This window comes from Phoxinus phoxinus, assembly GCF_949152265.1.
Source record: "Phoxinus phoxinus genome assembly, chromosome: 4".
Taxonomy (NCBI): Eukaryota; Metazoa; Chordata; class Actinopteri; order Cypriniformes; family Leuciscidae; genus Phoxinus; species Phoxinus phoxinus.
The window spans coordinates 42,010,514-42,029,132 of NC_136879.1; the positions used below are offsets into that span (position 1 = coordinate 42,010,514).

The 18,619-nt window shown below is 41.7% G+C and overlaps 1 protein-coding gene across 4 annotated transcripts in view; it reads left to right on the top strand.

Moving 5' to 3' along the window:
* atg16l1 (ATG16 autophagy related 16-like 1) overlaps positions 1–17,728 on the top strand; it is a 30,155-nt gene extending 12,427 nt beyond the window's left edge. For 2 of the 4 annotated variants that reach the window (XM_079609115.1, XM_079609117.1), the window contains 10 exons: positions 1,507–1,606; positions 3,586–3,691; positions 4,195–4,265; positions 5,828–5,899; positions 11,697–11,817; positions 13,563–13,668; positions 13,763–13,912; positions 14,405–14,452; positions 14,897–14,998; positions 17,315–17,609. In XM_079609115.1, coding sequence (XP_079465241.1) covers positions 1,507–1,606; positions 3,586–3,691; positions 4,195–4,265; positions 5,828–5,899; positions 11,697–11,817; positions 13,563–13,668; positions 13,763–13,912; positions 14,405–14,452; positions 14,897–14,998; positions 17,315–17,408 — 970 coding nt within the window. In that variant the 3' untranslated portion in view covers positions 17,409–17,609. Of the gene's footprint in view, positions 1–1,503; positions 1,607–3,585; positions 3,692–4,194; positions 4,266–5,827; positions 5,900–11,696; positions 11,818–13,562; positions 13,669–13,762; positions 13,913–14,404; positions 14,453–14,896; positions 14,999–17,314 lie in introns of all 4 variants that reach the window. The other 2 variants (XM_079609116.1, XM_079609114.1) reach the window with 2 other exon arrangements.
* The last annotated feature ends 891 nt before the right edge of the window (positions 17,729–18,619 follow it).

An 18,619-nucleotide genomic window follows, 5' to 3' on the forward strand; every position in this document is an offset into this window, starting at 1 on the left:
ATGACCTCAGGAATGATCAAATAATATCAGGTTTAATTGTGCATTTTTCCAGTAATGGTTTAAAAGCTCAATTGAAAAAATAAATCACCTTATAAAATTATTCACAAACACTAATATATATATATATATATATATATATATATATATATATATATATATATATATATATATATATATATATAATATATATAAAAAATCGCAACTTGCATCAGTTAAATGAGCTGATTTCTTTCTTTCTTTTTTACAAAATAAAACATTTCTTTGCTCTGAGCTTTCATTGCCATACGAATACTGGAAAAATGCACAATTAAACCTGATATTGTGATTTAATAAATAAAAAAAAGACTAAAGACAAAAATGTTACATTATGCAAATTGCAATATTGTAATTGTTTTGGTCTTTAGTCTTTTCATTTCTCAAATCACATAAAATTTCAGACAATTACAGACAAACATATTTTGGTGTATTAATACACGATTATCATTAAAACATTTTTTATTTGAAATGTTTTTTAAAATTGCATTTTGCACGAGTTCTCAAATAAAAGTTCTCTTTTTTAAACATTATTTAAAATGTATGTATATATATACATATCACTATTGATCATTTATATTTTAAATATAGATAGATAAGCATATTTTTGTGCATATTTAATTATTTTAAACTTTTTTTTTTGTCACCCACCCAAATGTGTGTGCACAGGTTTGAGTCGTCTTTGCATCAGAGTTTTGTTTGTGCGTCGCAGAGACGATGTTTTACATCTGACCTCAAATGTTGCCATGCTAAAAATCACTCAGTCACGCGACTGTAAACGCGTCAGTCCCTGAACCAGCGTCTTTATGATGGAGTCCTGTCGCCTTTTTTCAGTCGTCTTTCTTGCTATTGGCACAAAAAATGAGAATATGGTGCAAAAGTTCATTTATTTCAGTAATTCAACTTAAAAGGTGAAACTAATATATTATATAGACTCATTACATGCAAAGTGAGATATTTCAAGCCTTTATTTGTTATAATTGTGATGATTATGGCAGATTATGAAAACCCCAAATTCAAAATTATAATATTATGAAAAGGTGTTCATAAGCTGTAAGCCATAATCATCACAATTATAACAAATAAAGGCTTGAAATATCTCACTTTGCATGTAATGAGTCTATATAATATATTAGTTTCACCTTTTAAGTTGAATTACTGAAATAAATGAACTTTTGCACCATATTCTAATTTTTCCAGTTACACCTTTATATAAATTAAATAAATTAATAACTTTTTTACAACAAAATGAGCCATCACTGAACTTAAGTTGGACTGTGACGTTATTTTCTTCTGGAAACAAACTTTGTTGCATTATTTTCCTGTTATCACTTTAAAGCTGCTTTGAAACACTCTGTATTGTAAAAAGCGCTATATAAATGTGATTTGACGATGACATGTTTTGTAAGAAGGTTATGAGTTGAGTCCATTGTGTGACACACACACACACACACACTTTATTTCCCACAGAAGACGTCGCTCTGTGAACTCGTTCGGCTCGTCTCCTGAAGCTGCAGAAGCGCAGTCGGCGTGCGCTGATGTCCGAGTTCCCTCCACTGCGCTGCACATCTTCGTGAGTGACACTTTCATGCATACTCATTCTCTTGAGGTTACTGTGGACAAAACTAAAATCTGGAGCACAAACCCAGTCTGGAGCCGCACGGGTATATCTGTGGCAATAGCAACTATACATTGTACGGGTCAAAATTATAAATTTTTCTTTTATGCCAAAAATCATGAGGATATTAAGATCATGTTCCATGAAGATATTTAGTAAATGTCCTACCGTAAATATATAAAACATGTATTTTTGTGAGTGAATGCAGCACAATCGTGAACATAAATGCACAACTTTAAAGGAGATTTTCTCAATGTTTACATTTTTTTGCTCCTCAGATTCCAGATTTTCAATAGTTGTGTCTCGACCAAATATTGTCCTATCCTAACAAACCACACATCAATGGAAATATTATTTATTCATCAGCTAAATATAAATCTCAATTTAAAAGAAATTGACTCATGTGACTGGTTTTGTGGTCCGGGCTCACAAATAATAAATCCAAAGTTAGAAAAAAAACGTTCAAAGGTCGATGATGTGATTTGTAAAAGGTCTGATATCCAGGTCTCCTTCCAGTCCTGCCCCCTCCCAGCAGCCCCTCTTGATTTTCCCAGCATGCTCTAGTTGTGCATCGCTGGTTTGAGGTGGCGGCTGATATATATTATGGACGTTCTTGCTGAATACGAGTCTTTTAGAGAGTCGAGTGAGACGTCGACGGCAGCGTCCGACAGACACACAGCATGCAGGAGGGAAGGATGGGAGGAGGACGTTAAACTGGTGCATGATCTCAAGTTTTCAAGCTGAGACCTTTCAAAACATACAAGAAAACCATGTGTATTTGCTTATTTACTTTGAAATATATATATATATTAAAAGTAGAACCTTTCTTGATTGATTTTCTTCAATGTGTCTATATGCCATTATAATTTAACATATTCATAACATTCATTACTTGTTTCTGCCTTAAATTATGACATTGTTTAAATTAATAAATTTTTAGCTAACTGTGATTTGTATATATACACACTACAGTCAAACCAAAAAGTATTCAGACACCAGATATAATTTTTTATATAGTTTACTAGTGTGTGCAGGACACTATAGTTCATGTATGTAAGTGAGGAGAGCAAGATAAAGTAAACTGTGACATATTATGCCTAAAAAGTCTTCATACAGTGACATTTATACATATTTGGGACCAAATATTATTCCGAAATAATAATAAATTACTTTTCAAGCACTACTTTTTGGGTTTTCAAGGTCAACAATCAGAAATATCACTTATCAAACAATATCTTAATTATCTTTCAAATGATCAAAAGGTAAATAGATAAATAAATACAAATAATACAACAAAATGGTACAAATAAAGTGCAGCACTATGACAAAGATATCGCTTTCCTTATTCAAACTGATTTTTGCTCCCTTGAGTGTGAGTGTGAGTGTGAGTGTGTGTGTGTGTGTGTGTGTGTGTGTGTGTGTGTGTGTGTGTGTGTGTGTGTGTGTGTATATATATGTGTGTAAAGAATGTATCATAAAAGTAAAACCGAAAAATGAGAATATGCTGCAAAAGTTAATTTATTTCAGTAATTCAACTTAAAAGGTGAAACTAATATATTATATAGACTCATTACAGATTATGAAAACCCCAAATTCAAAATTAGAATATTGTGAAAAGGTTTTCATAATCTGTAAGCCATAATCATCACAATTATAACAAATAAAGGCTTGAAATATCTCACTTTGCATGTAATGAGTCCATATAATATATTAGTTTCACCTTTTAAGTTGAATTACTGAAATAAATGAAATTTTAAATGAACCATATTCTCATTTTTCCAGTTTCCTCTGATAACCGACTCTAAACTGTAATGTGGACTCATGCACTTTCTGTAAAGCTGCTTTGAAATGGTGTATATTGTGAAAAGCGCTTTACAAATACACATGAATTGAATTAAAACTGAATGTGTGTGTGTGTGTGTGTGTGTGTGTAGGACGCCCATGATGGGGAAGTGAACGCCGTGAGGTTTAGTCCCGGTTCCCGTCTGCTCGCCACGGGAGGAATGGATCGCAGAGTGAAACTCTGGGAGGTCGTATCCGGTACTGTACACGCGTGTTATTATTATCATTCACAGTTTTACTAGAGTTCAAAGGTCAGTGATGAGATGTAAAAGGTCCGAAGCCTTGCCCTCCTCGCAGTCCCTTCGTCCCTCCCATTCGCCACTCTTAATATCCTTCCCAGCATGCTCTAGCTGTGCATCGCTGGTCAAAGGTGGCGGCTGATATTATGGACGTTTCTGCTGAGTTTATCGTCTTAGAGTGGAGAATAATAATGAGACGTCGACGGCAGCGTCCGACAGAAACTCGACACGCAGGAGGGCCGGGACTCGAGGAGAGCGTTTGACGGGCTCATGATCTCAAGTTTTCAAGCTGAGACCGTCAGTCGTTTCAAAGAGGAAATTTTGCCAGTTCAGTTTCACAAGGTTTAGTGAAGCAACTGCTGAATTTCTGCTTCCTCCTGAAACACAGATGCATGTAGATGTTCAGTTTTGAGTGTGTGTGTGTGTGGGGTTTTTAAAGCTTTGTTGTGTTTGCTTCAACAGGCCGATGTGAACCCAAAGGTGCGCTGACGGGCAGTAATGCTGGAATCACCAGTATAGAGTTCGATAGTGCGGTGAGTTAAGGCCCGTTCACACCAAAAACATTAAATGAAGTTGTTCACTTCAGGATTCAAATTTCCTGATAATTTACTCTCCCTCACGTCATCCAAGATGTTCACGTCTTTCTTTCTTCAGTGGAAAATAAATTAAGGTTTCTCCATATGTGATGCGATCTGGGAAAACCCGTCGGATGTCGCGCTGGCACGTTTTCAGTAAGGTCTAAAAATAGATTGAATGTCAGTTTTTTGTCAAAATTGGGTTTTCATTAAATTATTATTCTATAACATCTTGTCTATCATCTCTGAATATATCTTAGGAAAATTCGCTAGTTTAGTGCAGAAAAATGGCGATTTATAGTGGCAAGCTGAAAAGACTTAATCGCGCACAGCTCTCCTTCTCTTAACACTACAAAGACGGTTCACCTATCAAAATAAACCACATACCAGAAAGGTCCCGCCAGTCCTGTGTAAACTACAACGGCACGCAAGTTTTTATTTATTTATTTAATATCCAACGTTATTGTGTGATGCGGAGCAGAGCACAAGAGAACATGGAGTCTGAAGTACCTGCTCGCTTAAAAGATCTTGCTCGCCTCTCAATCGTCCAATTTCAAAACGGTTTTCACAGGATGAATTTTGAGTTTATAAGTTTTCGAATGATACCTAATCTATGTTCATTACTAAAATATGTAATATGAAAAAAAGGTAATAAAAAAAAGAGCACCAGTCGTCCCGCTAGAAGGACGGGACAGTTTTATAAAATCAGTTTTTCTCAAAATTCCGTTTCTGAAAATCATAGCGATCAGCCGATTTCAGATGACCATAACTTTTGTTACAGACAAACAATAAAATAAATAAAAACAGATTTGGAAAGGGCTTGAAAACAGCTTTAATATGGTATCAAAACCTGTAATATGTCAAATTTTACCATGTGGTGGGTTTTCCCAGATCGCATCACATATGTGTAATTCAGGGCACAGTTCAGACGGTTGTCTCTCGCCATTGACTACCATACATATTTTTTTCTAAAATAAGGTCCCATGAGCCGGAAGCGAAGGGGCGGGACTTAGGCTCTCTATAGTGACCTCAATGGTCCAACGGCTGAAGGTCCAGATGTGAGTCTCAGTGCAGCTTTAAAGTCTCGACACGATCCACATCCGAGGAATAAGAGTCTCATCTAGACAAACCAGCCGACATTTTAGACCAGCATTTGTGGTTAAAAAGTATTAAAATATATATATTTTTAAAATAAAATGTCCACTGGTTTGTCTAGATGAGACTCTTATTCCTCGGCTGTGGATCGTGTCGAGACTTTAAAGCTGCACTGAGACTCACATCTGGACATTCAGCCGTTGGACCCCATTGAGGTCACTATATGGATATGAATCCATTTAACTGCACATGATCCTTTTATTTAGTTATCTGAGGATGACTTCAGAGCTGATGGACTAAAAAAACGCAATTACGTCCATAAGATCTTAATTTCATTGGTCTACCCATATAACACGATGCACATCTGAACGCTGCAAGGCTGAAGTGTGTTTTGCTGCAGTGACTAAGTGTGTTGTGTTTCGCAGGGAACGTATTTACTGGCCGCTTCTAACGACTTCGCCAGCAGAATCTGGACTGTTGACGACTTGAGACTGCGGGTGAGGATTACACACACACACACACACACACACACTGTTTGTTTTCCTATCCTTCTGAGGACATTCCATAAGCGTAATGGTTTTTATACTGCACAAACTGTATATTCTGTCCCCTTACACTGCCCCATCCCTAAACCTACCCATCACACACACACACACACACTGCCCCATCCCTAAACCTACCCATCACACACACACACACACACTGCCCCATCCCTAAACCTACCCATCACACACACACACACACACTGCCCCATCCCTAAACCTACCCATCACACACACACACACACACACACTGCCCCATCCCTAAACCTACCCATCACACACACACACACACACACACTGCCCCATCCCTAAACCTACCCATCACACACACACACACACACACACTGCCCCATCCCTAAACCTACCCATCACACACACACACACACACACACACTGCCCCATCCCTAAACCTACCCATCACACACACACACACACACTGCCCCATCCCTAAACCTACCCATCACACACACACACACACACACTGCCCCATCCCTAAACCTACCCATCACACACACACACACACACACACACACACACTGCCCCATCCCTAAACCTACCCATCACACACACACACACACTGCCCCATCCCTAAACCTACCCATCACACACACACACACACACTGCCCCATCCCTAAACCTACCCATCACACACACACACACACACACACACACACACTGCCCCATCCCTAAACCTACCCATCACACACACACACACACACACTGCCTCATCCCTATCCCTATCCCTAAACCTACCCAACACACACACACACTGCCCCATCCCTAAACCTACCCATCACACACACACACACACACACACTGCCCCATCCCTATCCCTATCCCTAAACCTACCCAACACACACACACTGCCTCATCCCTATCCCTAAACCTACCCAACACACACACACACACACACACACACTGCCCCATCCCTAAACCTACCCATCACACACACACACACACACACACACTGCCCCATCCCTAAACCTACCCATCACACACACACACACACACTGCCTCATCCCTATCCCTAAACCTACCCAACACACACACACACACACACACTGCCCCATCCCTAAACCTACCTATCACACACACACGCACACACTGCCCCATCCCTATCCCTAAACCTACCCAACACACACACACACACACTGCCTCATCCCTATCCCTAAACCTACCCAACACACACACACACACACTGCCCCATCCCTAAACCTACTCAACACACACACACACACACACTGCCCCTATCCCTAAACCTACCCATCACACACACACACTGCCCTATCCCTAAACCTGCCCATCACACACACACACTGCCCTATCCCTAAACCTACCCATCACACACACACACTGCCCTATCCCTAAACCTGCCCATTACACACACACACTGCCCTATCCCTAAACCTGCCCATTACACACACACACACTGCCCTATCCCTAAACCTACCCATCACACACACACACTGCCCTATCCCTAAACCTACCCATCACACACACACACTGCCCTATCCCTAAACCTACCCATCACACACACACTCTGCCCTATCCCTAAACCTGCCCATTACACACACACACTGCCCTATCCCTAAACCTGCCCATTACACACACACACACTGCCCTATCCCTAAACCTACCCATCACACACACACACTGCCCTATCCCTAAACCTACCCATCACACACACACACTGCCCTATCCCTAAACCTGCCCATTACACACACACACACTCTGCCCCTATCCCTAAACCTACCCATCACACACACACACTGCCCTATCCCTAAACCTACTCAACACACACACACACACACACTGCCCCTATCCCTAAACCTACCCATCACACACACACACTGCCCTATCCCTAAACCTGCCCATCACACACACACACTGCCCTATCCCTAAACCTACCCATCACACACACACACTGCCCTATCCCTAAACCTGCCCATTACACACACACACTGCCCTATCCCTAAACCTGCCCATTACACACACACACACTGCCCTATCCCTAAACCTACCCATCACACACACACACTGCCCTATCCCTAAACCTACCCATCACACACACACACTGCCCTATCCCTAAACCTGCCCATTACACACACACACACTCTGCCCCTATCCCTAAACCTACCCATCACACACACACACTGCCCTATCCCTAAACCTGCCCATTACACACACACACTGCCCTATCCCTAAACCTGCCCATCACACACACACACTGCCCTATCCCTAAACCTGCCCATTACACACACACACACTGCCCTATCCCTAAACCTGCCCATTACACACACACACACACTGCCCTATCCCTAAACCTACCCATCACACACACACACTGCCCTATCCCTAAACCTGCCCATTACACACACACACACTGCCCTATCCCTAAACCTGCCCATTACACACACACACTGCCCTATCCCTAAACCTGCCCATTACACACACACACACTGCCCTATCCCTAAACCTACCCATCACACACACACACTGCCCTATCCCTAAACCTACCCATCACACACACACACACTGCCCTATCCCTAAACCTACCCATCACACACACACACTGCCCTATCCCTAAACCTGCCCATTACACACACACACACTGCCCTATCCCTAAACCTGCCCATTACACACACACACTGCCCTATCCCTAAACCTGCCCATTACACACACACACACTGCCCTATCCCTAAACCTGCCCATTACACACACACACACACTGCCCTATCCCTAAACCTGCCCATTACACACACACACACTGCCCTATCCCTAAACCTGCCCATTACACACACACACACTGCCCCTATCCCTAAACCTGCCCATTACACACACACACTGCCCTATCCCTAAACCTGCCCATTACACACACACACTGCCCTATCCCTAAACCTGCCCATTACACACACACACTGCCCTATCCCTAAACCTGCCCATTACACACACACACTGCCCTATCCCTAAACCTACCCATCACACACACACACTGCCCTATCCCTAAACCTGCCCATTACACACACACACACTGCCCTATCCCTAAACCTGCCCATTACACACACACACTGCCCTATCCCTAAACCTGCCCATTACACACACACACACTGCCCTATCCCTAAACCTACCCATCACACACACACACTGCCCTATCCCTAAACCTGCCCATTACACACACACACACTGCCCTATCCCTAAACCTACCCATCACACACACACACTGCCCTATCCCTAAACCTGCCCATTACACACACACACACTGCCCTATCCCTAAACCTACCCATCACACACACACACTGCCCTATCCCTAAACCTGCCCATTACACACACACACACTGCCCTATCCCTAAACCTGCCCATCACACACACACACTGCCCTATCCCTAAACCTGCCCATTACACACACACACACTGCCCTATCCCTAAACCTGCCCATTACACACACACACTGCCCTATCCCTAAACCTGCCCATTACACACACACACTGCCCTATCCCTAAACCTACCCATCACACACACACACTGCCCTATCCCTAAACCTGCCCATTACACACACACACACTGCCCTATCCCTAAACCTACCCATCACACACACACACTGCCCTATCCCTAAACCTGCCCATTACACACACACACACTGCCCTATCCCTAAACCTACCCATCACACACACACACTGCCCTATCCCTAAACCTGCCCATTACACACACACACACTGCCCTATCCCTAAACCTGCCCATCACACACACACACTGCCCTATCCCTAAACCTGCCCATTACACACACACACACTGCCCTATCCCTAAACCTGCCCATTACACACACACACACTGCCCTATCCCTAAACCTGCCCATTACACACACACACACACTGCCCTATCCCTAAACCTGCCCATTACACACACACACACTGCCCTATCCCTAAACCTGCCCATTACACACACACACACTGCCCCTATCCCTAAACCTGCCCATTACACACACACACACTGCCCTATCCCTAAACCTGCCCATTACACACACACACTGCCCTATCCCTAAACCTGCCCATTACACACACACACACTGCCCTATCCCTAAACCTACCCATCACACACACACACTGCCCTATCCCTAAACCTGCCCATTACACACACACACACTGCCCTATCCCTAAACCTACCCATCACACACACACACTGCCCTATCCCTAAACCTGCCCATTACACACACACACACTGCCCTATCCCTAAACCTACCCATCACACACACACACTGCCCTATCCCTAAACCTGCCCATTACACACACACACACTGCCCTATCCCTAAACCTACCCATCACACACACACACTGCCCTATCCCTAAACCTACCCATCACACACACACTCTGCCCCTATCCCTAAACCTGCCCATTACACACACACACTCTGCCCCTATCCCTAAACCTGCCCATCACATACACACACACTGCCCTATCCCTAAACCTACCCATCACAGACACACACACACACACACACACACACACTGCCCTATCCCTAAACCTGCCCATTACACACACACACACACACACACACACACACACACACACACACTTCAGGTTTCATGTTAACCACATACACACGAGGACTTTAGCCCAAACACACTTTTAGCTGTAAATGTAAATTTCTCTGGGGTTTAAGTCACATTGACAATTAAACCTCTTAGATTCTGTGATCCTCTTATTGTTCTTGCTCATTTTGTTCATGCATTTTATTACTGATGCTATTAGTTTTTTTTTATGCATACAAAATGATCAAACATTTTATATATAGAGGCCAAAAGTGATATCCAGAGAGGATATGTGTTTTTAATGACCCTGCAAGTTCAAATAAACCATCAAAATATGAGGAAAATATTTTTTCAATATGAGTGAAAAAAAAAAACACTAAACTTGGTTAAGGTATTTATCTTACAAAATGATTTGGCAAACTACAAGTTTGGATTTAATATGAAAAAAAAAAAAAGCTCACAGGAAAAAACATACACTGACTACAACATAATTAGTTATTAATATTTCGTTGGTTCTATCGTGTTCATCATTTCTTTGTATGAATTTCTTATGTAACATACTCTTTTTTTTTTTTTCAGGAAAAATAATTCCTAATGTTTCATGTTTTATTGCATTATAACAAATAAAACAATCGACTCCAAGTACAATTCTTAAAAAAATTAATCCTATTGCAATAAAGGTTAAAGATGTCAATATTTCTAGTCCAGACATCATTATATCCATGCAAGTTATGCTTTCTTTTTTTTTCTAAATGAAATAAAATTCTGCCATAGATGGCCTGAGATTTACTGTGAACTGCTAGTAAACATCAATGTTTAAAGTTCACTAAGGTTTTATTTGATGGTTCAAAGGTCAATGATGTGATGTAAAAGGTCTGAAGTCCACGTCTTCCTCCAGTCCCTTCATCCCTCTCAGCCAGCCCTATTCATTTCCCAGCATGCTCGAGGTGTGCATCACTGGTTTGATGTGGCGGCTGATATTATGGATGTTTCTGCTGAATAAGAGTCTTTTTTTTTTTAGAGAATCAAGAGAGACTCTGACAGCAACATCCCACAGCAACACACACACACACACACACACACACACACACATATGAGGGCAGGACTGAAGGAGGCGGGTCAGCTGATCTCACAACTCATACTGAGACCTGAATGCAGCCTCACTTACTATTAGGAACAGTTGTTTGCATGCCTGTGTGATTGACTGTTATCGTCTTGTCCCGAAGCACACACTCACAGGTCACAGCGGGAAGGTTTTATCTGCTCGGTTTCTCCTCGACAACGCTCGGATCGTCTCCGGCAGTTACGATCGAACGCTCAAGCTCTGGGATTTACGCAGCAAAGTCTGTAAGAGACTCTTAGTTGTTATACTTTTATTTTAATTGCCATTATGCATGATGAATTATGATGGCTTGAAAATGATTTACACATTTTCAGACAATGTTGTTTGTCCACTTCTGGATGACAAACAAAATAATAAAAATTAATTTTGTTTATTTTATCAGTCAAAGCAAAAATGTGAAAAGTTGCAAAAATGTACATTTTATGGTAGTTGATGGTTTATTGAAAGTATCTAAATAAATATTTTCTCTGAAGAACATGGGATTTTTAATGGAAGCTTGTTTCCACCAGGGAATGAAACAATTAAAACGGTTATTGAGACCTTTTTATCTCAGAATTCATACTTTTTTCCTCACAATTGTGAGTCCATATCTCACGATTATGAGAAATATAGTCACGCTACTGAGAAATAGTCGCGATTCTGAGAAATAAAGTAGCAATACTCAAATATAGCAATAATTCGAAAAATAAAGTTGCAATTCTGAGAAAGTTGCAATATTCTGAAATAAAGTCGCCATTGTGATAAATAGTCGCAATTCTTCAAAATAAAGTCACGATACTGAGAAATAGTCACGATTCTGAGAAATAGTCGCGATACTGAGAAATAGTCGCGATACTGAGAAATAGTCGCGATTCTGAGAAACTTGCAATAATCAGAAATAAAGTCACAATTCTGAGAAAGTTGCAATATTCTGAAATAAAGTCGCCATTGTGATAAATAGTCGCAATTCTTCAAAATAAAGTCACGATACTGAGAAATAGTCACGATTCTGAGAAATAGTCGCGATACTGAGAAATAGTCGCGATACTGAGAAATAGTCACGATTCTGAGAAATAGTCGCGATTCTGAGAAAGTTGCAATATTCTGAAATAAAGTCGCCATTGTGATAAATAGTCGCAATTCTTCAAAATAAAGTCGCAATCCTGAGAAATTAAGTATTAATAATCAGAAATAAAGTTTAAATTCTGAGAAAGTCACAATTCTGAGAAAGTTGCAATATTCTGAAATAAAGTCGCCATTGTGATAAATAGTCGCAATTCTGCAAAATATAGTTGCAATACTCAGAAATATTTGAGGTTCTGAGAAAGTCTCGATTCTGCGAAATAAATCACAATACTCTGGGAATTCTGCGAAATATTCGCTATGCTAAGAAATAAAGACGCAATGCACAGAAATAAAGATGCGATTAAAAAAATTAAGTCTACTCAGAATTAACGTTGCGATTCTGAGAAACTCCCAGTACTCTATAAAAAAAAATTTGATTCTGAGAAATACATTTTGAATAGGCAGAAATAAATCTGCCATTCTGAGAAATAGTCGCAATACTCAGGAAAAAAGTTGCAGTTCTGAGAAATATAGTCGTGATCGTAAGAAATAGTTGTGACTCTGTGGAATAAAGTCTCAATACTCAGAAATAAAGTTGCTGTTCTGCGTAATAAAGTCGCGATCATGAAAGATAGTTGTGATTCTATGGAATAAAGTCGCAATATCATAAATAAAGCTGTGATTCTGAGAAATAAAGAAATAAATTGTGAATACTTAAGAAATAAATTCTTATCAAATAATGTTTTTTGGGGGTTTTTTCGCAGTGGCCAGTTTTTCCTCAGTTTTAAGACGAACAAAATAAAATGTCATTCCTTGGCAGAAACAAGCTTCCATATATTTATGCCTTAACCAATTGTACTTGTAAAAATGGCTAGTTGCTTTTAATGGTCTTTAAATGTCCCCCTAATAAGACTGTTTTCCTCAGGCATGAAGACAGTGTTTGCCGGCTCGAGCTGTAACGACATCGTCTGCACGGAGCAGTGTGTGATGAGCGGACACTTCGATAAGAAAGTTCGTTTCTGGGACATCAGGCGAGTCGTGATTTGGATCTCAGCGCTCAGATTTGAGCTTGTAAGTCTAGTTCAGTGGCTCAGTCACTAATATTGTGTGTGTGTGTGTGTTTAGAGCGGAGAGTATCGTGCACGAGTTGGAGTTGCTGGGACGCGTTACGTCTTTGGATCTCAATCACGACCGGACCGATCTCCTGACCTGCTCTCGGGACGACCTGGTGAAGATCATCGATCTGCGCAGTAATGCAGTGCGACAGACCTTCAGGTACGCCACACTCTAGAGTTTATATGGACCACAAAACCAGTCACATGGGTCAATTTTTTTAAAATTGAGATGTCACATGAAAGCTGAATAATAGGACAATATTTGGTCTACTATTGAACTATTGAAAATCTGGAATCTGAGGAGCAAAAAAATGTAAACATTGAGAAAATCTCCTTTAAAGTTGTGCATTTATGTTCACGATTGTGCTGCATTCACTCACAAAAATACATGTTTTATATATTTACGGTAGGACATTTACTAAATATCTTCATGGAACATGATCTTAATATCCTCATGATTTTTGGCATAAAAGAAAAATGGATAATTTTGACCCATACAATGTGTAGTTGGCTATTGCCACAGATATACCCGTGCGGCTCCAGACTGGGTTTGTGCTCCAGGGTCACATGTATTTATTGTACATTTACCTTTTTTTACTGTTTGGTATATAAATGCATCAGAATTTCTAATAAAATTGTCATGTTTTTGCAGTGCTCAAGGATTCAAGTGCGGTTCTGACTTCACCAGAGTCACCTTCAGGTTAGAGACGCATTAGTTTGATTTCATATTGTTTATTCACATTTTCAAAACTGACTAGATAGTGGGTTCCCTTAATAATTAGTCTTAAGGAAACCCTGTATAGTTAGACTGGTTTGGGTAATTGCAGCCACACAGATGTGATTTTTTTGACAAATATTTGACATAAATAAGCTAAAACCATTAAAGACGTAAAATGTTTACTTAAACTCCCCATGATATTTTATATATATATATATACACTACTGCATGCTAAAAAAAAGAAAGAAATTTGCAATCATTTTGTCAAATTGCAATTTGAAGTTGTTGTTATTAGTTTTAACTCTAGGTATACAACATTTATGACAGAAATATATTAGCTAATTTATATATGAATACATTAATAATATATTGTCTGTATATTACAATTGTGCTGTGGAATGAACTCTGGAGTGCGTGTGTTTTCAGTCCTGATGGAAGTTACGTGGCGGCCGGTTCTGCAGACGGCGTTCTGTACATCTGGAACGTTCTAACAGGAAAACTAGACAAAACTCTTGATAAGGGTCACAGGTGAGCAGGACGAGACACACACGGACAGTCTCACGCGGACACACACACACACAGACAGACACACTCACACGGACAGTCTCACGCGGACACACACACACACACACACACAGACAGACACACTCACGCGGACACACACACACACAGACAGACAGACAGACACACACAGACAGACACACACACAGACAGACACACAGACAGACACACTCACACGGACAGTCTCACACGGACACACACACACACACACACAGACAGACACTCACACGGACACAGACAGACAGACACTCACACGGACACACACGGACACACAGACAGACAGACACTCACACGGACACACACACACACAGACAGACACACTCACACGGACACACACACACACAGACAGACACTCTCACATGGACAGTCTCACACGGACACACACACACACAGACACTCTCACACGGACACACAAACAGACAGACACTCACACGGACACACACACTCACACAGACAGACACACTCACACAGACACAGACAGACACACTCACACACACACAGACAGACACACTCACACGGACACACACACTCACACAGACAGACACACTCACACACACACAGACAGACACACTCACACGGACACACACACAGACAGACAGACACTCAAACGGACACACACAGACAGACACACTCACACGGACAGTCACACGCGGACACACACACACACAGACGGACAGTCTCACACGGACACACACACACAGACAGACACACTCACACGGACAGTCTCACACGGACACACACACACAGACAGACACACTCACACACACACAGACAGACACACTCACACGGACACACACACTCACACAGACAGACACACTCACACACACACACACACACACAGACAGACACACTCACACGGACACACACTCACACAGACAGACACACTCACACACACACAGACAGACACACTCACGCTGACACACACACAGACAGACAGACACTCAAACGGACACACACAGACAGACACACTCACACGGACAGTCACACGCGGACACACACACTCACACGGACAGTCTCACACGGACACACACAGACAGACACACTCACACGGACACACACACTCACACAGACAGACACACTCACACACACACACACACAGACAGACACACTCACGCGGACACACACTCACAGACAGACACACTCACACGGACAGTTTCACACTCACACACACACAGACAGACACACTCACACGGACACACACACTCACACAGACAGACACACTCACACACACACACACACACACACACACACAGACAGACACACTCACGCGGACACACACTCACACAGACAGACACACTCACACACACACAGACAGACACACTCACACGGACAGTCACACGCGGACACACACACACACACACACAGACGGACAGTCTCACACGGACACACACACACAGACAGACACACTCAAACGGACAGTCTCACACGGACACACACACACAGACAGACACACTCACACGGACAGTCTCACACGGAGACACACACACACACACACACAGACAGACACACTCACATGGACAGTCTCACGCGGAGACACACACACACACACACAGACAGACACACTCACACGGACAGTCTCACGCGGACACACACACAGACAGACACACTCACACGGACAGTCTCACGCGGACACACACATACACAGACAGACACACTCACACGGACAGTCTCACGCGGACACACACATACACACACACACACAGACAGACACACTCACACGGACAGTCTCACGCGGACACACACACAGACAGACACACTCACACGGACAGTCTCACGCGGACACACACACAGACAGACACACTCACACGGACAGTCTCACGCGGACACACACACAGACAGACACACTCACACGGACAGTCTCACGCAGACACACTCACACGGACAGTCACACGCGGACACACACTCACACGGACAGTCTCACGTGTGTGTGTGATTAGTGGATAGTAGGCACACTATGAATATTATTTAGTGAAGTTTTTTTTGTTTTTCATCATCTGTAAACGCCATTGATTTTGAGTTTTAGGAACTAATATAGATCCTATAGCCCTAGGATACAGTGTTTATTACTTTCACACAATGTGTTCAGGTTGAATGCTGCATACTTTAGTAAATATGTCAGGGCGTCTGGGTATTATTACATGCATACGCAGCAAATTCATACATAGTATATGAGTTAATACGGCATTCCAAGGCAAACCTACAAATTGTTTAATTTTCCATCGTGTGTTTCCTTCCACACTCGACCGCTCTGATGACCGTCCCGTCTCTCTGTCGTCTCCGCAGCTCCGCCATAAACGCCGTGTCCTGGTCTCCGTCGGGGGCGTTCGTGGCCAGCGTGGAGAAGGGCAGCAAGGCCGTGCTGTGGTCGGACATGTGATCAGCGATTGGTTGAGACGGACTGTGAACACAGAAAGAAAGTGAGCCCACCCTCACGTCCCACTGGCCTCTTGAACTACCTTTCCCACAATGCCATCTCATCTGTCTGGCCACCTGCCTGTGTGTGTGTGTGTGTGTGATGCCTGTACGATCGGGCAGCACCGCACACGTGATTATTATACATAAATATATTTATATCGGCTTTCCTGTACTGTCGTCGGTTGTCTCGCACACACTAGATGTGGGACAGTGAAGATTATGCAAATGACTCATTGTCCTACACGACTCTTACTGCTTATTTTAACACGGCTTTAAATTATGTGTGTGTGTGTGTGTGTGTGTGTGCATTTACTGTTGGGAGATTATGCTTTGCCTTATACAGATACAGGTCATTAAGCTGTGTGTGTGTGTGTGTGTGTGTGTGTGTGTGTGTGTGTGTGTGTGTGTGTGTGCGTATGTGCGTGGAGGCAAGTGTGTGTGTGTGTGTGTGTGTGTGTGTGATCTCCCCTTTATAAACTGTACTGCAAAAAATGCTTTTGTTACTTAGTATTTGTCTTGTTTCCAGTCCAAATGTCTAAAAATTCTTAAATTAAGATTAATTTACTAGATGAGTAAAATGACATAGATATTTAAGTCTTGTTTTCTGGGGAAATAAATAAAAATTAAGTCAGTTTATGCATAAAACAAGCAAAATTATCTGCCAATGGGGTAATAAAAATAATCTTAATTCAAACAGAAACAACATTATTTTTCTGACTCCATTGGCAGATCATTTTTCTTGTTTTAAGCATAAACTCACTTCATTTTGATTTATTTTCTCAGAAAACAAGACTTAATATCAAGATGCATTTACTAAAGTATTAAAATGCCATACGATATTAAGAAATGTTTGATATTTGGACTGGAAACGAGACACAAATACTAAGTAAGAAAAGCATGTTTTGCAGTGTGCATTGAACAGGAACCCAATCTTCAGGATGAATCTTACAAAGACATGTCTCACATTTTGCCTAAAGAACACGCAGGATTTCTGTTCGTATGATTAATTGCATTGACATTTTTGGACTTTTAAGCACATGCACTTAAAAAAATGCCATTGTCATGAATGAGAAATTAATTCTCATACTGTAATATGTCCACAAAGGGCTTTTATTTATTACAATCTGCATAAGCTGAAGCCAGTACATGTGCTGTTATAATATAATTATATTA